Source organism: Cygnus atratus, chromosome 1 (genome assembly GCF_013377495.2).
Source record: "Cygnus atratus isolate AKBS03 ecotype Queensland, Australia chromosome 1, CAtr_DNAZoo_HiC_assembly, whole genome shotgun sequence".
NCBI lineage: Eukaryota > Metazoa > Chordata > Aves > Anseriformes > Anatidae > Cygnus > Cygnus atratus.
The window spans coordinates 48124621-48138495 of record NC_066362.1 but is presented as its reverse complement, the minus strand read 5'-3'; the positions used below and the strand labels follow the sequence as shown (position 1 = coordinate 48138495).

At 39.4% G+C, this 13875-nt stretch overlaps 1 protein-coding gene and 1 long non-coding RNA gene across 8 annotated transcripts; one reads left to right on the top strand and one right to left on the bottom strand.

Annotated features, from left to right (window-relative positions):
* Positions 1 to 5752, top strand: MRPL42 (mitochondrial ribosomal protein L42). Of its 6 annotated transcripts, none has more exons than XM_035551818.2 (6): positions 1 to 120; positions 524 to 685; positions 1763 to 1826; positions 2862 to 2946; positions 4198 to 4361; positions 5586 to 5752. In XM_035551818.2, the coding sequence occupies exons 2-6, from the start codon at positions 604 to 606 to the stop codon at positions 5629 to 5631; spliced, it is 441 nt and encodes a 146-aa protein (XP_035407711.1). In that variant the 5' UTR covers positions 1 to 120; positions 524 to 603; the 3' UTR covers positions 5632 to 5752. The 6 variants fall into 6 exon arrangements, with proteins under 6 accessions (XP_035407711.1, XP_035407710.1, XP_050564372.1 ...); XM_035551817.2 differs by having other exon boundaries at positions 14 to 120; positions 378 to 685; XM_050708415.1 differs by having other exon boundaries at positions 47 to 155.
* Positions 1837 to 13875, bottom strand: LOC118250567 (uncharacterized). 2 transcript variants are annotated; one of them, XR_004779488.2, is made up of 5 exons: positions 13201 to 13875; positions 12518 to 12595; positions 12130 to 12203; positions 6462 to 6594; positions 1837 to 2259 (listed from the first exon to the last, which is right to left on the bottom strand). It is a non-coding gene; the product is annotated as an uncharacterized LOC118250567 (long non-coding RNA). The 2 variants fall into 2 exon arrangements; XR_004779487.2 differs by lacking the exon at positions 1837 to 2259 and having other exon boundaries at positions 5899 to 6594.

The following is a 13875-nucleotide window of genomic DNA, read 5'->3' as shown; positions in this document are numbered from 1 at the left end:
ACGGGGCGCCCCCCGCACTACATTTCCCAGCGGGCCACGGGGTGGGCGCCGGAAGCGGAGCGGCGCGGGGCGAGGCCGGCTTCCGGGGCGGTGGGCGGGCGGGCGGAGGAGGCCGCGCAGGTGGGGGACGCGCTTGGCCCCTTCCCCTCTTTTGTGTAATTAACTTTTATTTTTGTGACCAGCGCCGGCGCAGGCTGGGTTTCCGAAAGGAGCTGCGTGTCGCGCCGGGGCTCCCAGGGTGGTGGCTGGCGGGAGGCCTCGGCCCTGGGCTGAGGGGGAGCCCGTGCATGGGGGGTGTTTGGGGGCGTTGGGTCGGTACGTGGTCCTCAGAGATACTTATCCATAAATAAAGCTTTATGCCGTGTTTGACCGCTTAGGAGACAGGTGCATCTGGAACCGTAAGGACTTGTAAACGACTGACAAACGACAAGTAACATACTGCACGGATTTTATTTGTGCTGAAGGTCAGGAATTGATTTGCTGACGCTTGTACCCGAGCAGTTACGGCGCTGGTCTCTTTCAGAGGGTGCTCTGCACCACGGCCGGGGCCGTGTCTCGCTCAGGCCCATCTTGCCCAGCACCGGTTTCCTGCCTGCAGTCAGCATGGCAGCGCTGCTCAGAACCGCGTGGTCCCGCGTCCTTTGGAGGCGTTCGGCAGCTCCCTGCAAGCAGGTCCCGCTGCAGAGTAAGTGGTGGTGGGATTGGGGTCCTACGTTGAAATTTGCTCTTTGCGAGCCCCTTCTTTGCGCTGTTTGCAGCAACAGGAACATGGAAGTGGATTGTTGAATCAAGTCCGATATTCTGTTTTCTCTCTTTAGTTATTATAGGATGTCTTGATTTGCTTTTTCCAGTGCCCACATATGACACTCCTCTAACTTATTAATTAGTGTGTAAATAACACTGCTCCAACCGCTAGTTAAATTATACTTGAAGATTTAAACTTAATGTTTCAGACTTATAAACGATGCTGAGAAAAGTCTACACTAAATCATAACTGTAGGCTTAAACAGCCTTGGTCCCTCAGCATCTCCTCAGAGGGCTGCAGCCCCTAGCTATTTTGGTGGGCCTTTGCAGAATTTATTCCATTTTATCTTTATCAGAGGGCCCAAAAGTGGCCATGGTATCGAGATGTGGTTTAATAAGTGACGAGTACAGGGAGATAATCACTTCCCTCAGTCTGTTTGCTAGTACAGTCCAGTATGCTCCCCTTTACTACTTGTAATTCTTGTGATTGCTTTCCTTGGAGTAACAGGAGTCTGGGGAAGGGATAACGTTCTCTAATGTTACAGCAGCCAAGACATTGTAGTTTTGTGTAGCGTGCATACCAGTTTCTAGCACAGTACAATTTTTTTTTCCAGTGAATGCTGCTATGAATTAAACAAAAAGAATCAGATCAGATGATCTTCCTTGTAAGCCATATGGTAATGTTTTTCACCCTTTAAATATATACAGAGTCAGGGTATATAAAGAATATAACAGGGAAATCTGTCGGTATTTTCTAAAGACTGTGATGTTTCTTAGGAAAACAGCATAATGGAAAAGTAAAAGTAGAATATAGCTACCTACATACAATATTTTCGATAGCACTACAAATCACGGTAAAGTGAGCTTCTATTCAGACCGTATTTGAGTTTTATTAATCTGAAAGTGAATATGATTATAATCCCCAATTGACTTAGATTGTAGTGAAAATGTAAATATTCTTATGTTTGGCATAGCTCTGCTTTTTTTACATCAGTGTTTGTGACTTACTTTTTTGCAGATGGAGCTGTATATCATGCTTGTTGTAAATCTACGTACTCGGTTCTCCCTGAAGACTACAACTGGTACCTTAATGTGCTTTGACGTGTGACCTTTCCCTTTGATGCTTATTCCAGGCTACTTGCTCTGTCATGAAGTTGTCATATGATGCTAGTTTTGGAGACGTACATTTTATAATTTAAACTAAAATACTATTTCTGATCTTCATGATCGTAAAGTTAATATTTAACATTTTAATTTAAAAAGTTTTATTATTAAAAAATTAAAGTTTTAATTTGAAGTTAATATTTCAAAAATAAGCATAATGAAAAATCATGCGTGACTCATTTTAAATTCAAAACCTGTTGATGACCCCAATACCGCTACAGTTTTGTCTGTGGAAGAGCAAAAGTAACTAACAGAAGTGATTTTCACTGATGCTTATTGTTAAGACAAAGTCCGGGAACTGCTGGGATGTTGCATGGGAAACTGGAAAAGGTGATTCAAGTAGAGTAGAAACTGGAAGAGATGATACAAACAGTGAGAAATGCAACATGTGCGTTGTAGAAGTTCTTAGGCAGCTATTATGTCATAGAAGTAGGGAAGGAAGGTGAGAAAAGTCTTTCTCCCTCAAGGAAATTCTCAGTAGAACTCTGTTTATTGTGCTGACCACCCTCTGTTACCAAATATAAAGGTTGAAACCCAAGAACTTTATTTCGTATTCCTTCTTACTGGCGCCACGCTTTTTATAAAGGCGTGTTGTCCTAGATATTACTGACATTTGTTATCCCTGTCTGTTGTTAGTTTTATATGTAATTATTCAACATCTTAAAGACTTTTTTACAAACAATATTTCTAGCTATTTGTAGTCCTCCATTTTAGCTATTTCTTCTTTTCTATCCAAAAGAAAAAAAAATACCACCGAGGTAGCTGAAAGAAAAACTCACAGGAAGTTCAGATAAAGTATTTGTGACCCCTTTTTAGGTATTATTTTGCAGAAGAGTGCTAAATAATTCATGAATTCAGGATGAAATACAGTTTTCTTTGGGAATCGAGTGCTCAGTTGCGTAGCATTTCTGAAACTTGGATATATTTAAGAAGGTAACTTTTTATTTTTATAGCAAAGTGGAACTTGCCTTGACATCAGATTTGAAGACGATTGTCTGCTACCACCCTTCGCTTGAGATTCCATATGAGTATACAAAAGTATGTCCACGTATACACACTTATATTTCTTAGTCGTGTAAAAGCACAGCAGTTCTGAGTTTTTAGGGCATCTTTTTTTTTTTCGTAATTTGGAAGACTGAGGTAATTCTTATGTGATCAGCATATCTGTGCAGTAAGTGAATGATGAATGTAGCTGCTGCTCTGAGGAGGGCATTTATTTTTAATTGAATTGAGGGAAAGTTACAGAGTAAGAAATGCTCACGTATTACAGCATACAGTAATTAACAAAGAATTAAATGAGATACTCATAGTTGTGTGCTACAGAAAAAGCGAGCTTCTAAGAGCATGCTCCTCAAAGAGGATGTTTGAAATTCAGGCAACGGTTCACACATCCTGCTATGCACAGGTGCAGCAGTCTGGGCAAGAGGATATGAAGAAGTGCCTCTGCTGCTGCTATTTTCAACTCGAGCTTTAAATTCCATTCAGCACCATGGGTTCATAAACTCCACAGAAAAATTTAAATACTGACTTTTTTTTTTAATCCATCAGTAGTACTGTCAGCGAGTTCTTTACACTGGAGAAACTATGCTTCTTGTATCAATTTCCAATTCTCATGTGCTAGTAAAATATTGCAAATGGTAGCTGCATTGCTGAAATAATTCAACGTGAAATTTTTCCACTGAAAACTTAGTTTAGCACTCTTTGCCTGTAAGTTACATATTGGTATTTCAAAATTTATTGTTTACATGTCTCTCAGGAACAAAAGGCTATAAATCAGGGAAAAATACTAGTAGCAGTGCTAGTAGGTAAGTTTTAGGGTGGGAACAAATATCTTGGTGTTAGCTGATGCACAATTAGGAAGTGACTTTCTTCTCCAAAGTACAACCCATTTAAAGATTATTTTTTTTAGCAGTGTGACCAAATGATGATCATCAGTATGAATAAACTTATAAATAGGAATAATATGAGTACTTCTGTGTCAGTAAATTGATGCTTATGATTCAGCCAGTGAATTGTAAAGATCAGCCATAGTGATGACAGCAGCGCTGATTTTAGGGGCACAGTAATCAGCTCCAGCACCTGGGGTAATGTTTCCAGAGATCTGCCCCATGGTGATGTGGTTTTGACTGGGGGATGGTGCTGTTGTTGTAAATAGCCTGTACTTTCATGAGAATTCTTCTTTATTCCTTTGGTTTCAGCTAGTAAATGGTAATGTTATTAATGTAGCTTGACTTTTTGTTTTTCATCAAAGAGGAGTAAAAGGAAATACATGCGCTACTGTTTTTATAGCCCGTACCACGGCCAGATCCAGTGAATAATAAAGAAGAAACACTTGATCAAGTTTTGAAATCCAGATTGAATGAAAACGAGCTAAAGGATGGTAGAGGTCCTACAATTGAAGAGCTCAGCAAAATGTTTTACACAACAAAACATCGGTGGTATCCTGTAGGACAGTAAGTAATTTTTTTCTTTCCAGTGTTTGTTCCTTTTGGAGGTAAAGGGAAACACAGAAATAATTTATGACCAAATTCAGCCTCGGATATGTCTTGTGAGATGAGATATTGTTAGCACATGGGCTACTGCCTACAACTTTAAATGCAATATTGTGTAAATGGAAGCCTGTATTTCTGTTGTTTTTTTTTGGTGGTGGTGGTTTTTTTTAACTCTGCCCCTTTGATAGCCTTTGCGATTCTGGAAAAATACCTCGGAGTAGAAATTTTTCATACTATCTATTTAGCTACTGGTCCGGGTTATTTGTTAAAGTTGCATAAGTGAAGTTACACCTTCAATGGACACCACCTAATACAGCTTGAAAATGTGATTCTCAGACTTGAGAATAGTGGAGTTTTTTCATTTGAAGTGAGGAAAGGTGTGCCTTGGTGTACCCTGTGTTCAGAAAGCTACTGGGAGAGGTACAAGCATGCCCAACTGGGCTTAGAGAGACTGTGTACGCTCAGACACCCCACTGGAAACAAACGGCATTTTAGTTTGCGTAGCTCCTTTCCAGTCTGTGTTACTGCACTTCATTTGCTAACTTTATAGTCTTGGAGACCTGATACAGGGAGAATGGGAGAATTTTTTTGGTCCCCATCACACTTTTTAAAATTGTTGTGTTTTGGGAACAGGTGAAAGAGATGAAATGGTAGAACTCCCTATGGCTAAAGGGTAGCTGTCACTTAATGAGCATCAAACTGTATCTTCCTTGTTTTAGGGTGGGTAATTAAGAATGTAGGAATGTAATTAAATCATTTTTGTTGCAAATATATATTTTTTTTTTTAGTTTGCAGAATATTACAGTATTTCAAGTACAGTCTGCCATAACTCCTGTACCCCTGATTGTTCTGTAGCAATCATTTTAGCCAGAGGAAAACCTGACAATATAATAAAATTAACTTCACATAAAGGATTAAGAATAAACAGCAGCCTTACTACCTATTCAGCTGTAGAACTGATTGGATTAGTGCGTGCTTGTAGCAGATGTAGCGATAGAAATGAGTAGTGTTATGTAACTTCATGAACAACAGAGATGACATCTAATGAATTGTTGTGGATTGTGCTTGTGTATCTTGTGTTTTGCTTACTTGTGTAACCTCCAGACTACTAGCTGGGGAGAAGAATGTCAGGAAAATCAAAGACTTTCCAAAGCTTGCATTCACTGCAGCCTCTTTTTTTTCCAGGTATCATAGAAGACGGAAGAATCCTAATCCTCCTAAAGACAGATAATTAAGATAACTTCTTGTTCATCAGCAATTTGCTATTAATCTTTATTGGAAATAAAAATTACAGAAAGTGAGATGTTTGTCACTTCTACATGAATGTTTTAAATAAACCATGTTTAACTGAATTTGTGGTTTTTTTTTTTCCTATTTCAATTAGTTAACAGTAGAAAAACAGCAAAACTGCAGTAATGAAGTAAGGACTCAAAAGAATATGGTATGTGCAGGGTCAGTGAACGTGCTAGTCTTAGAACTGGGTGTAACATGACAGGGTGATCTGATTAAAGCAGGCCAGAGGTTTGTCGTTAGTAAAGGGAATAAATAGAAGCAATATTTCAGAATGGGAGTTCTAGAACTGGACATGCTGGAGTTTGGTGTTTTTGGAAATCAAGTACCTGAAACGCAGATAAGCTTTGAGTGCTGACATTAAAGAATTTAAGGCTTGTCATGTACTGAAAACTGGCCAACTTGGTTAAACTTCAGCTTCTACAGCATCACTCATCCTTCTAAATCGCCTGGCATTCCCAAATATTTGAGATGTTTCTGTGTATGTTTGCTTTGGATTTTGTTTTTTTAAACTCACTCCAACTATTGTTCAGTGAGGATGCAATGTTCATACATACATTGAATGGCTGTAGCTCAGGGCAGGAAGAGTTCTTTGCTTTAGCTGGGTAATCAATCAGTGAAAAGACACAGCTCGTTCCAGCTTACAAAGAGGGAAGGACTGGCCCTTTATAATATCAAATGCTTTCAAGAAACATGGTTTTATTCTAATTCATGCCTTTAGCATTTTGCAGTCCTTAAATGTTTCTGCTATTAAAATATTTTGTCACCTACCATTTTTTCTCAGAAATAGATCCTTTACTCCAGTCTACAGTTTAGGCATCAGCCTTCTGGTAGAAAAGGCCAGCTTGGAACATCGTGCTTCTGCAGAGATCCCAGTGACATCATTAAGTCATCTTTGCATATCCTAGTAAATAATGAAGAAAAAAAAATCCCATGTGTCATATATTTTGATTGTATTTCCATTCCAAGGCAACTTGGATAAGCTAGGAAGGTACCTGTTTCTTGCATTAGTCTGGTGTCATTTTGCATGTGCTATCTATATGTTTTGCTAGAAGTTGAGTACCATACAAAAAGTCTAGTTCTGGTCATTGTTAGTATGAAGTACAACCACTTTTTGTGGAGTTACTCATTTTCCTTGAGTGCTTTAATTGTGTAAAAGTAATGTCAGATGCATGCAAAAAGGCTGTCATTAAGTACTTCTAGAAAGCTATGTTAAGCTACTCTAAGTCTTTATCTTGGTATTACTTTTAAAGATGAATTTTTAAAACCTAATGCCAGTTAGCCAATAATGGTTTATCATGGCACAGCATAAAATAGTTTTGCTTCTCTCTGTTATGCTTGTAAATTAATCTGACTCCATGTTTAATCCTACATCACCCAAATGATTTTGGCTCTATGTGATACGATGCGTTGCTCACATGGTAACAAAGATGCTATCATGAAGGTATATCTATGAAAAAGATGACTGCATCCTTTGCAAATTCAATTGAATAAAAAAAATATTTTTTCTGCCTATGAAATCACATTTAAAGAGTTTTTTAGTAGTTAGAGATGTAGCAGATTTTAGTATTTGCATCAAGTCATGGTGCCAGGTACTGACATTGGTCCTTAAGTGAGAAGCTTACATCTTAGTGTTGTTACATTCCACTGTGTAAAATTGAACTGCCCTTTGTTTTGGAAAGCTGAGATGTAATGTGTCACTCTTTGACTCCATTCCAGTTTAAGAAAATATATTCTTTCTTGGATTAAACTTTCAAGTATTTATTTTCCTCCCCACACATATACTTTTGCTTATTCCTGCCTAATTCTATTAAGACATTTTATGGAAACCTGTTGTAATGTTATTACTATGTTTGTCTGTTCCTGCCTGTCAAACTCTTGTTGGTGATCAAACATCCACAGTCACTGTAGAAATGCTCGATTTCTGAATGTTTCCCAAATGCTTTTGGACACTTTTCAGGCATTTTGAGGGCTAAAAATCCTTTTTGTGCTGGACTGCTACCTTTAAAGTACTTACTCTTCTGACCAGTTACTGGAAACCAAGTATAAAACACACTATACGTACCCTCTGCCACTTTATTTATTTTATTTAACTTTATTGTTACATTAATCCATAAAGTGAGAATTTAAAAATCTTTCGCTGCATTACACTGCCATTCAGTCTTCCTGTTCTGTTATACTAAATCTGCTGGGTCAGTTGAAGCAGAATTTATTTAAGTCCTACTTCCACAGTAATTCCAAGCTGTCCTCCTGATTTTCTGTCTTGAACAGCTGCATAAAGCTGTCTTTAAAAAATCCGTTTGAAAGGTAGTTTGGGATTTCTAGGTATTGTTGCTCTTTTTTTGTGTGTGTGTGTTACCTTTGTAACTGAGAACTTGAGTTGCATAGAACTCAAAGAATGGTAAGTCTACTCCGGTGCACTTTTATCCAAGTTTAGGCACTTAGTCATTTGCTTTGTATCGAATAGTTACTAAGTGTTTCAGACCTTGCTAGCCTCGTTGCTGTGGATAGTATGCAATTGGGTGTGTCTTACTGATTTTTTAATGTTTCAGTAAAAGTCTGCTGAAGCTTTGATTGTTATTATGCCACTAGAAAAATGTTTCAGTCAAATATCAGAAGTTTTGTCCTCGATTCAGGCCATTTAAAATCACACTGAAATTTATGTTGGTGTTCAACTGAAAGGAAAGTTCTTTCACTTTCTCTGCTTAGACCTGAATTAAAAAAAGGAAGCATTCTTTTAAAACAGGCTTTTGCCTTGTCTGTGTGCAAATTATGTCATTTGCAAATCCTTGGTACCACCACCGGGAGGCAATCTTGCACAACAGCTCTACTGGACTTGTCTGAAACCATAGGCAATTTAGCTATCTTGTGAAACTTAACACTATGGTAATAATTTAATTTAATTTAATTTAATTTGTAAGAATAAGGAATTTACTAGCAGGTCTGAAAGTGCTTGGATTCAAAAGGTAAAGGTTCTTTTGTAGGACTTTTCCTGTTTGCTTTGACCAATTTTACTCTTCTAATGTGTAGTGGAGATGTACCTGTCTTCATACTTATCAAAAAATAAAAATAAAAAAAACACCTTGAGGTTTTGAAAAAATGAGTCAACAGTGCAGGAATAATGGGACCCAACTGCCACATATGCTCCTTTGACAAGTTTTGTGTCTATGTTTCAGTTCCTCATGACTAAAATGGAGGTATAGTGGTTATCCATCCCTTCCCCCCAGCCATACACAGCTATGGAGAAGTTCCCTTCTTATCTGTTGATGGCTGTAGTAGGCCTGAATTTCACCTGACATCTCTAAATTCTGCTGTACCATGACTGAATCACTGCTGCATCTCCCCTATTTTGTCACAACAGCAATTTCTGTTTAAAGCCAACGCTGTTTCTTGGTTATTCCAGTCTTTATGAATTTTAGTATGCGAGCTGCTCTAATTTCTCACATGCTCATTCTGTTCCCCCAGAGAGCACAAGGCTATATAACAAAGAGATTAAGTAGACATACGCTACTCTTCTGTGATGGAGGGTGCACGTTTTGCTTTAACACTATGGTATAATAAATTGACTTTAAGCCATTGTTCCAGTCACAGAATCATGGAATGGTTTGGGTTGGAAGGGACCTTAAAGACCACCCAGTTCCAACCCCCTGCCATGGGCAGGGACACCTCCCACCAGACCAGGCTGACCAAAGCCCCATCCAGCCTGGCCTTGAACACCTCCAGGGATGGGGCATCCACAGCTTCTCTGGGCAGCCTGTGCCAGTGCCTCACCACCCTCTGAGAGAAGAATTTCTTCCTAACATCTAATCCTAATCTCCCCTCTCTTAATTTAAAGCCATTACCTCTACCATTACACCCCCTTGCACAGAGTCCCTCCCCAGCTCTCCTGTAGGCCCCCGTTAGGCACTGGCAGGCCGCTGTGAGGTCTCCCCGGGGCCTTCTCTTCTCCAGGCTGAACAACCCCAACTCCCTCAGCCTGTCTTTGTAGGAGAGGTGCTCCAGCCCTCTGATCAGCCTCATGGCCCTCCTCTGGACTCATTCTAACAGCTCCAGGTCCTTGTGCTGGAGGCCCCAGAGCTGACCGCAGTACTGCAGGTGGGGTCTCACAAGAACAGGGTGGAAGGGGAGAATCACCTCCCTCAACCTGCTGGCCATGCTTCTTTTGATGCAGCCCAGGCTGGCTTTCTGGGCTGCAAGCGCACATTGATGGCTCACGTCAAGCTTCTCATCAACCAAAACCCCCAGGTCCTTCTCCTCAGGGTTGTTCTCTTTCATTAAAACAAAGTTCAGATTAATTGTGTACCTACAATACATAAGAGCTGGACCTGTCTCTTAACATTGAGACAGCAACCAGTTAGACATCCAAGACTGATTTAATCTTTGTAGGCTCACCTTATAGTCAATTGACACACACAAAACAGTACCTCAACAAGGCAGTTAATCCCATTTTGAAATGAATGTCTAGAATAAACTGTACATTGCTTCCTGGAGGTGCTTTTTCTGTTTTCTATGAAGGGAGGATGGAGCTTAGTGGAGATTTTGATGTCTCTATCTTAGCAAATGAAAACATATTTACTCTTTGTTGTTGTTTTGCTTTGTTTTGTTTGGGGGGAAAGTCTGAGAGCAATACAAAGTTGGCAAAGTCAGCAAAATATTTTAAGGAATAAGCAGTTCTCTCTTGCTGAACAGATGAAGTAATGTGTTTTGACTTCACTGCAACAGATTTCTTTTATCTTTCTGCTTTTTGTTTTCTCTGTGGAGTAATGCACACACATTTTATTGATAATTTCAATAAACTGGGTATAGGATTTTAATCTCTCACCTCCTTACGTCTAACTAGCCCTCCAATGCTAAAAGATGGTAGTTAAGCCATTGCATGTTTTGTTTCATTTTATTTAGTCATTGAAGAAATAAGATAGTTGCTTATCTTTACAGCATCTCTTCTAATGCACTCATGGTTCCAACTGTTACCTCTTGTTGGTTACAGAAAAATGAACACAACAAATGATAATTTACTGGGTAATTTGCACAGAATTCTCCGAAAATTTAGATACAATTTACAAAGAATGGTAATTCCACTTTATGTAACTACAGCCACTCAGCCACTGTGCAACACCCAAAGTTGGTAGGAGCTATGTGGGAGCTGCGTTGACAAAGAGCATGTTTGGTTTGTAACTGCATTTTGTGGCTTCTAGGGGGGCAACAGCTCTGGCCTGGAATACCAATTTATTAAGTGCCATGATGTATGTGGGAGATTATAATCAAATATATGTATCACAAAGTTTTTCATCACCTAGAAGCAGTACAGGGGGTTGGAATGGCCAACAGAACTGAGAAACTTTGCCAACTAGTCTTTCTGAAAATCAAATAGGTAATAAATACAGAGAATAGTTGTGCTTACACTCAGCTTTATTGCTTGTCAAGATGAAACAACAGTCTTGGATCAGACCCACTTTACTATTTTAAACGATGTCAGTTTTGACTGCTACCAAAGTTTACAATTCCTCAACGAAAGAATCTTTCTACCAGCGAAACGAGATGTCATAGAAAAAGAATTCTGGACAAGCTGATTTTTGTAATCTCTTCTGCCAAAACTAATAGAAGTTTAACCATGTAAGTATCACAGAAAATTCAAATGAACAATGAAAAGCGGCTGTGTTAGATTAGGCTACTCTATTAAGCCATTACCCTGTAGAATAGAAGCCTAAGTAAAAGTCTAAACCATTAAAGCAAAGCACTGCTGTACAGACATATTTCCTACTCACTAAAGCAGAGCCTTATAGTTTCATGTAAAGACTAGTGCTTCTTAAAAATTGCTAGCCTTTCTCATTACTCAAATATTCAAGTTAATGTATTGTTTCTTTTCAAAACACACACATTTTTCTGGTCAGGATCTGTAGGAGTTGTACTGGATCAGAGCTGTGCTGCAGCAGTGCTCTTCGACTCCTTCTTCAGTTAAGACACTTTGAGGCTTTCAGTTAAAAAATAGGCTAATGGCAGAGAAAATTTTCCTTGAAATCTGATTATTTTACCATTTGTTTATGCTAGTATACAGTATTGTAAAGGTTCACATCTCTTTTCATATTTTTGGTTATTTTGTAACTTTTAATCCTGACTTTAAGTATGAATTCACTTGTCATATTCCAAGAATGCCTTGTATCTTTATAAAACTCCCTTTCCTTTACCAGAGTAAAGGTACAGTGCAGCAGGCCAATACCTTGGGCCCCTCTGAGCACATCCTTATTGCTGTGGGCCGCAGGTCAAGCTCTGGGCTGCTGCTAACCCAGTTCTCTTTCAGCCCTCTTTAAGGCCACACACCCTCGCAGGGAGAGTCCCAAAGCCACACATTGTTCCACTCCACTCTGTGCTGTCTTCCAGGCTACCCAAGCTGGCCATGCACCCTCAAGCCTAACCACATCCCAGAACGTGCAATACGTACCTTTGCTTTCACACTAGGGAAGCACCGTTATAGCAGGCCGCAGGACGGTTGCACATCATTTCAGATACTTTGAGCTGAAATGATACACAAAAAAAAAAAATCATAATTACATGCTGGGTCTGCGGGGGCACCACAGAGAGCCCAAGGAGTGTGGAAGTGGGAGTTCTCTCTAGAGGGAAGTAGCCCCAGTCATCATGAATACAAGTCAGTCCTCCTGGCATCAGGAAGTTTTTTAAATTTAGAAATACAAACATGCCCTCTGAAACCAGGTAGCTGGAACCCAAGTTGTTTTTACAGACAACCTGAGCTCAGATCGTCTTTGTTCTTCCCACTTAGTTAAAATGACTCTGGTACAGGCTTGTTGAGACATGCAAAAGCAACAACTCACACACATAATTGTTGTTCTCTCCAAACAACTCGAGTCCTCAGCATCGTTGGACCCAGTTCAGAGATGCCCCTGTTGGGACTGCAGTAAACATAAAAGTATTTTTCTTCTGGATAAACAATATTACAGATACAGAAAAGTGCATTTCTATAATGTAAATAATAATAATAATAAAAAGGAAAAATCTGGGTTTAGGAATAAACATCTCTTCCAACAGTCCACATCAGAGTAAATGACATGAAGTGAAGGTCAATAAATATTAATGTTCCATAATCCTCAGCCTTCAGAGGATCTAAGAAATCTAACGAAATAGTTCAGGCTGAGGCATCCTGGGATAAGGAGGTGAAAGGCTTTCAAAGTTTTCTGGGCAAAAATAATAAATGAACATTAATTTCTTAAAATCTCCATTTTAGCATTTTTAAATTAAAATGCTGTATTTTCATTTCAGGGCTAGTGAAATATCAATAAAAGAAAGTAGTCATATCAAAACAAATTAAAGAGCTGGTTTTCTTCTCAGGATGTAACAGGTTAATTCATTTAAATAGCTGTGACACTGGCAAATAAATTTTTCACTATAAATAATTTGCCATTATTTTTCCTTTTCGGCTGCACTCACACAATAAATTAATTTTGCTAGAAATGCTCCACCAGTTCAGCGCAGTTGTTGTGGCAATTTCTCTCCTTACCTGGCACACTGTCACCTGCTTAGAAATCATGCTGAAGATGCCCAAGGAGATGAAAAGAGATCCTTCATGCCTTGTTGAAGTACGACCGTCAGAGGCAAAACCGATCCATCCTGCCTGGGGAATTTCATTGTTGCAGCTGTATCTTTTTTTTCCTCAGCTAGTCCAGAGGGGTTTCATTAACATCTCCCCAGTACCTCTGACTAAGTAGGAATTGTGACCAGATTGTGAAAGCTTCTAGAAATAATCTATTTTGAAGTGTTAAGTATATAAATGCAAATTGAGTGGAAACAGCTGTTATTTACATACTCTGGATGCAGGATCCCACTCCCTGATGGATTGAAAAAAACTGCCACTGCAAGAGCATGAAGAAATTGGAAAAATATGGATTTAGTAAAAACACACGCTACGGAGCGTGCTGTCAGGTGGTATAAATCAGCACAGCTTCACAGGTTAGCCACCGTGACAATATACAGCACACCTACCAGAGAGCTTCAAGCATTTCTGTGAGAAAGGGGGAGTTATGAGGACGCGAACGTGCTGAAAACAAAAGCATATGGACAAATTTGTGTTTCAGCCTCGTATGCAAAGACGAACAGAGAGCCAGGAGTCTTCAGAAACAGTCTCACAGAACAAAGACCCCATTCACAGCAAGACTTTGCTGCGGACTTCTGTGAG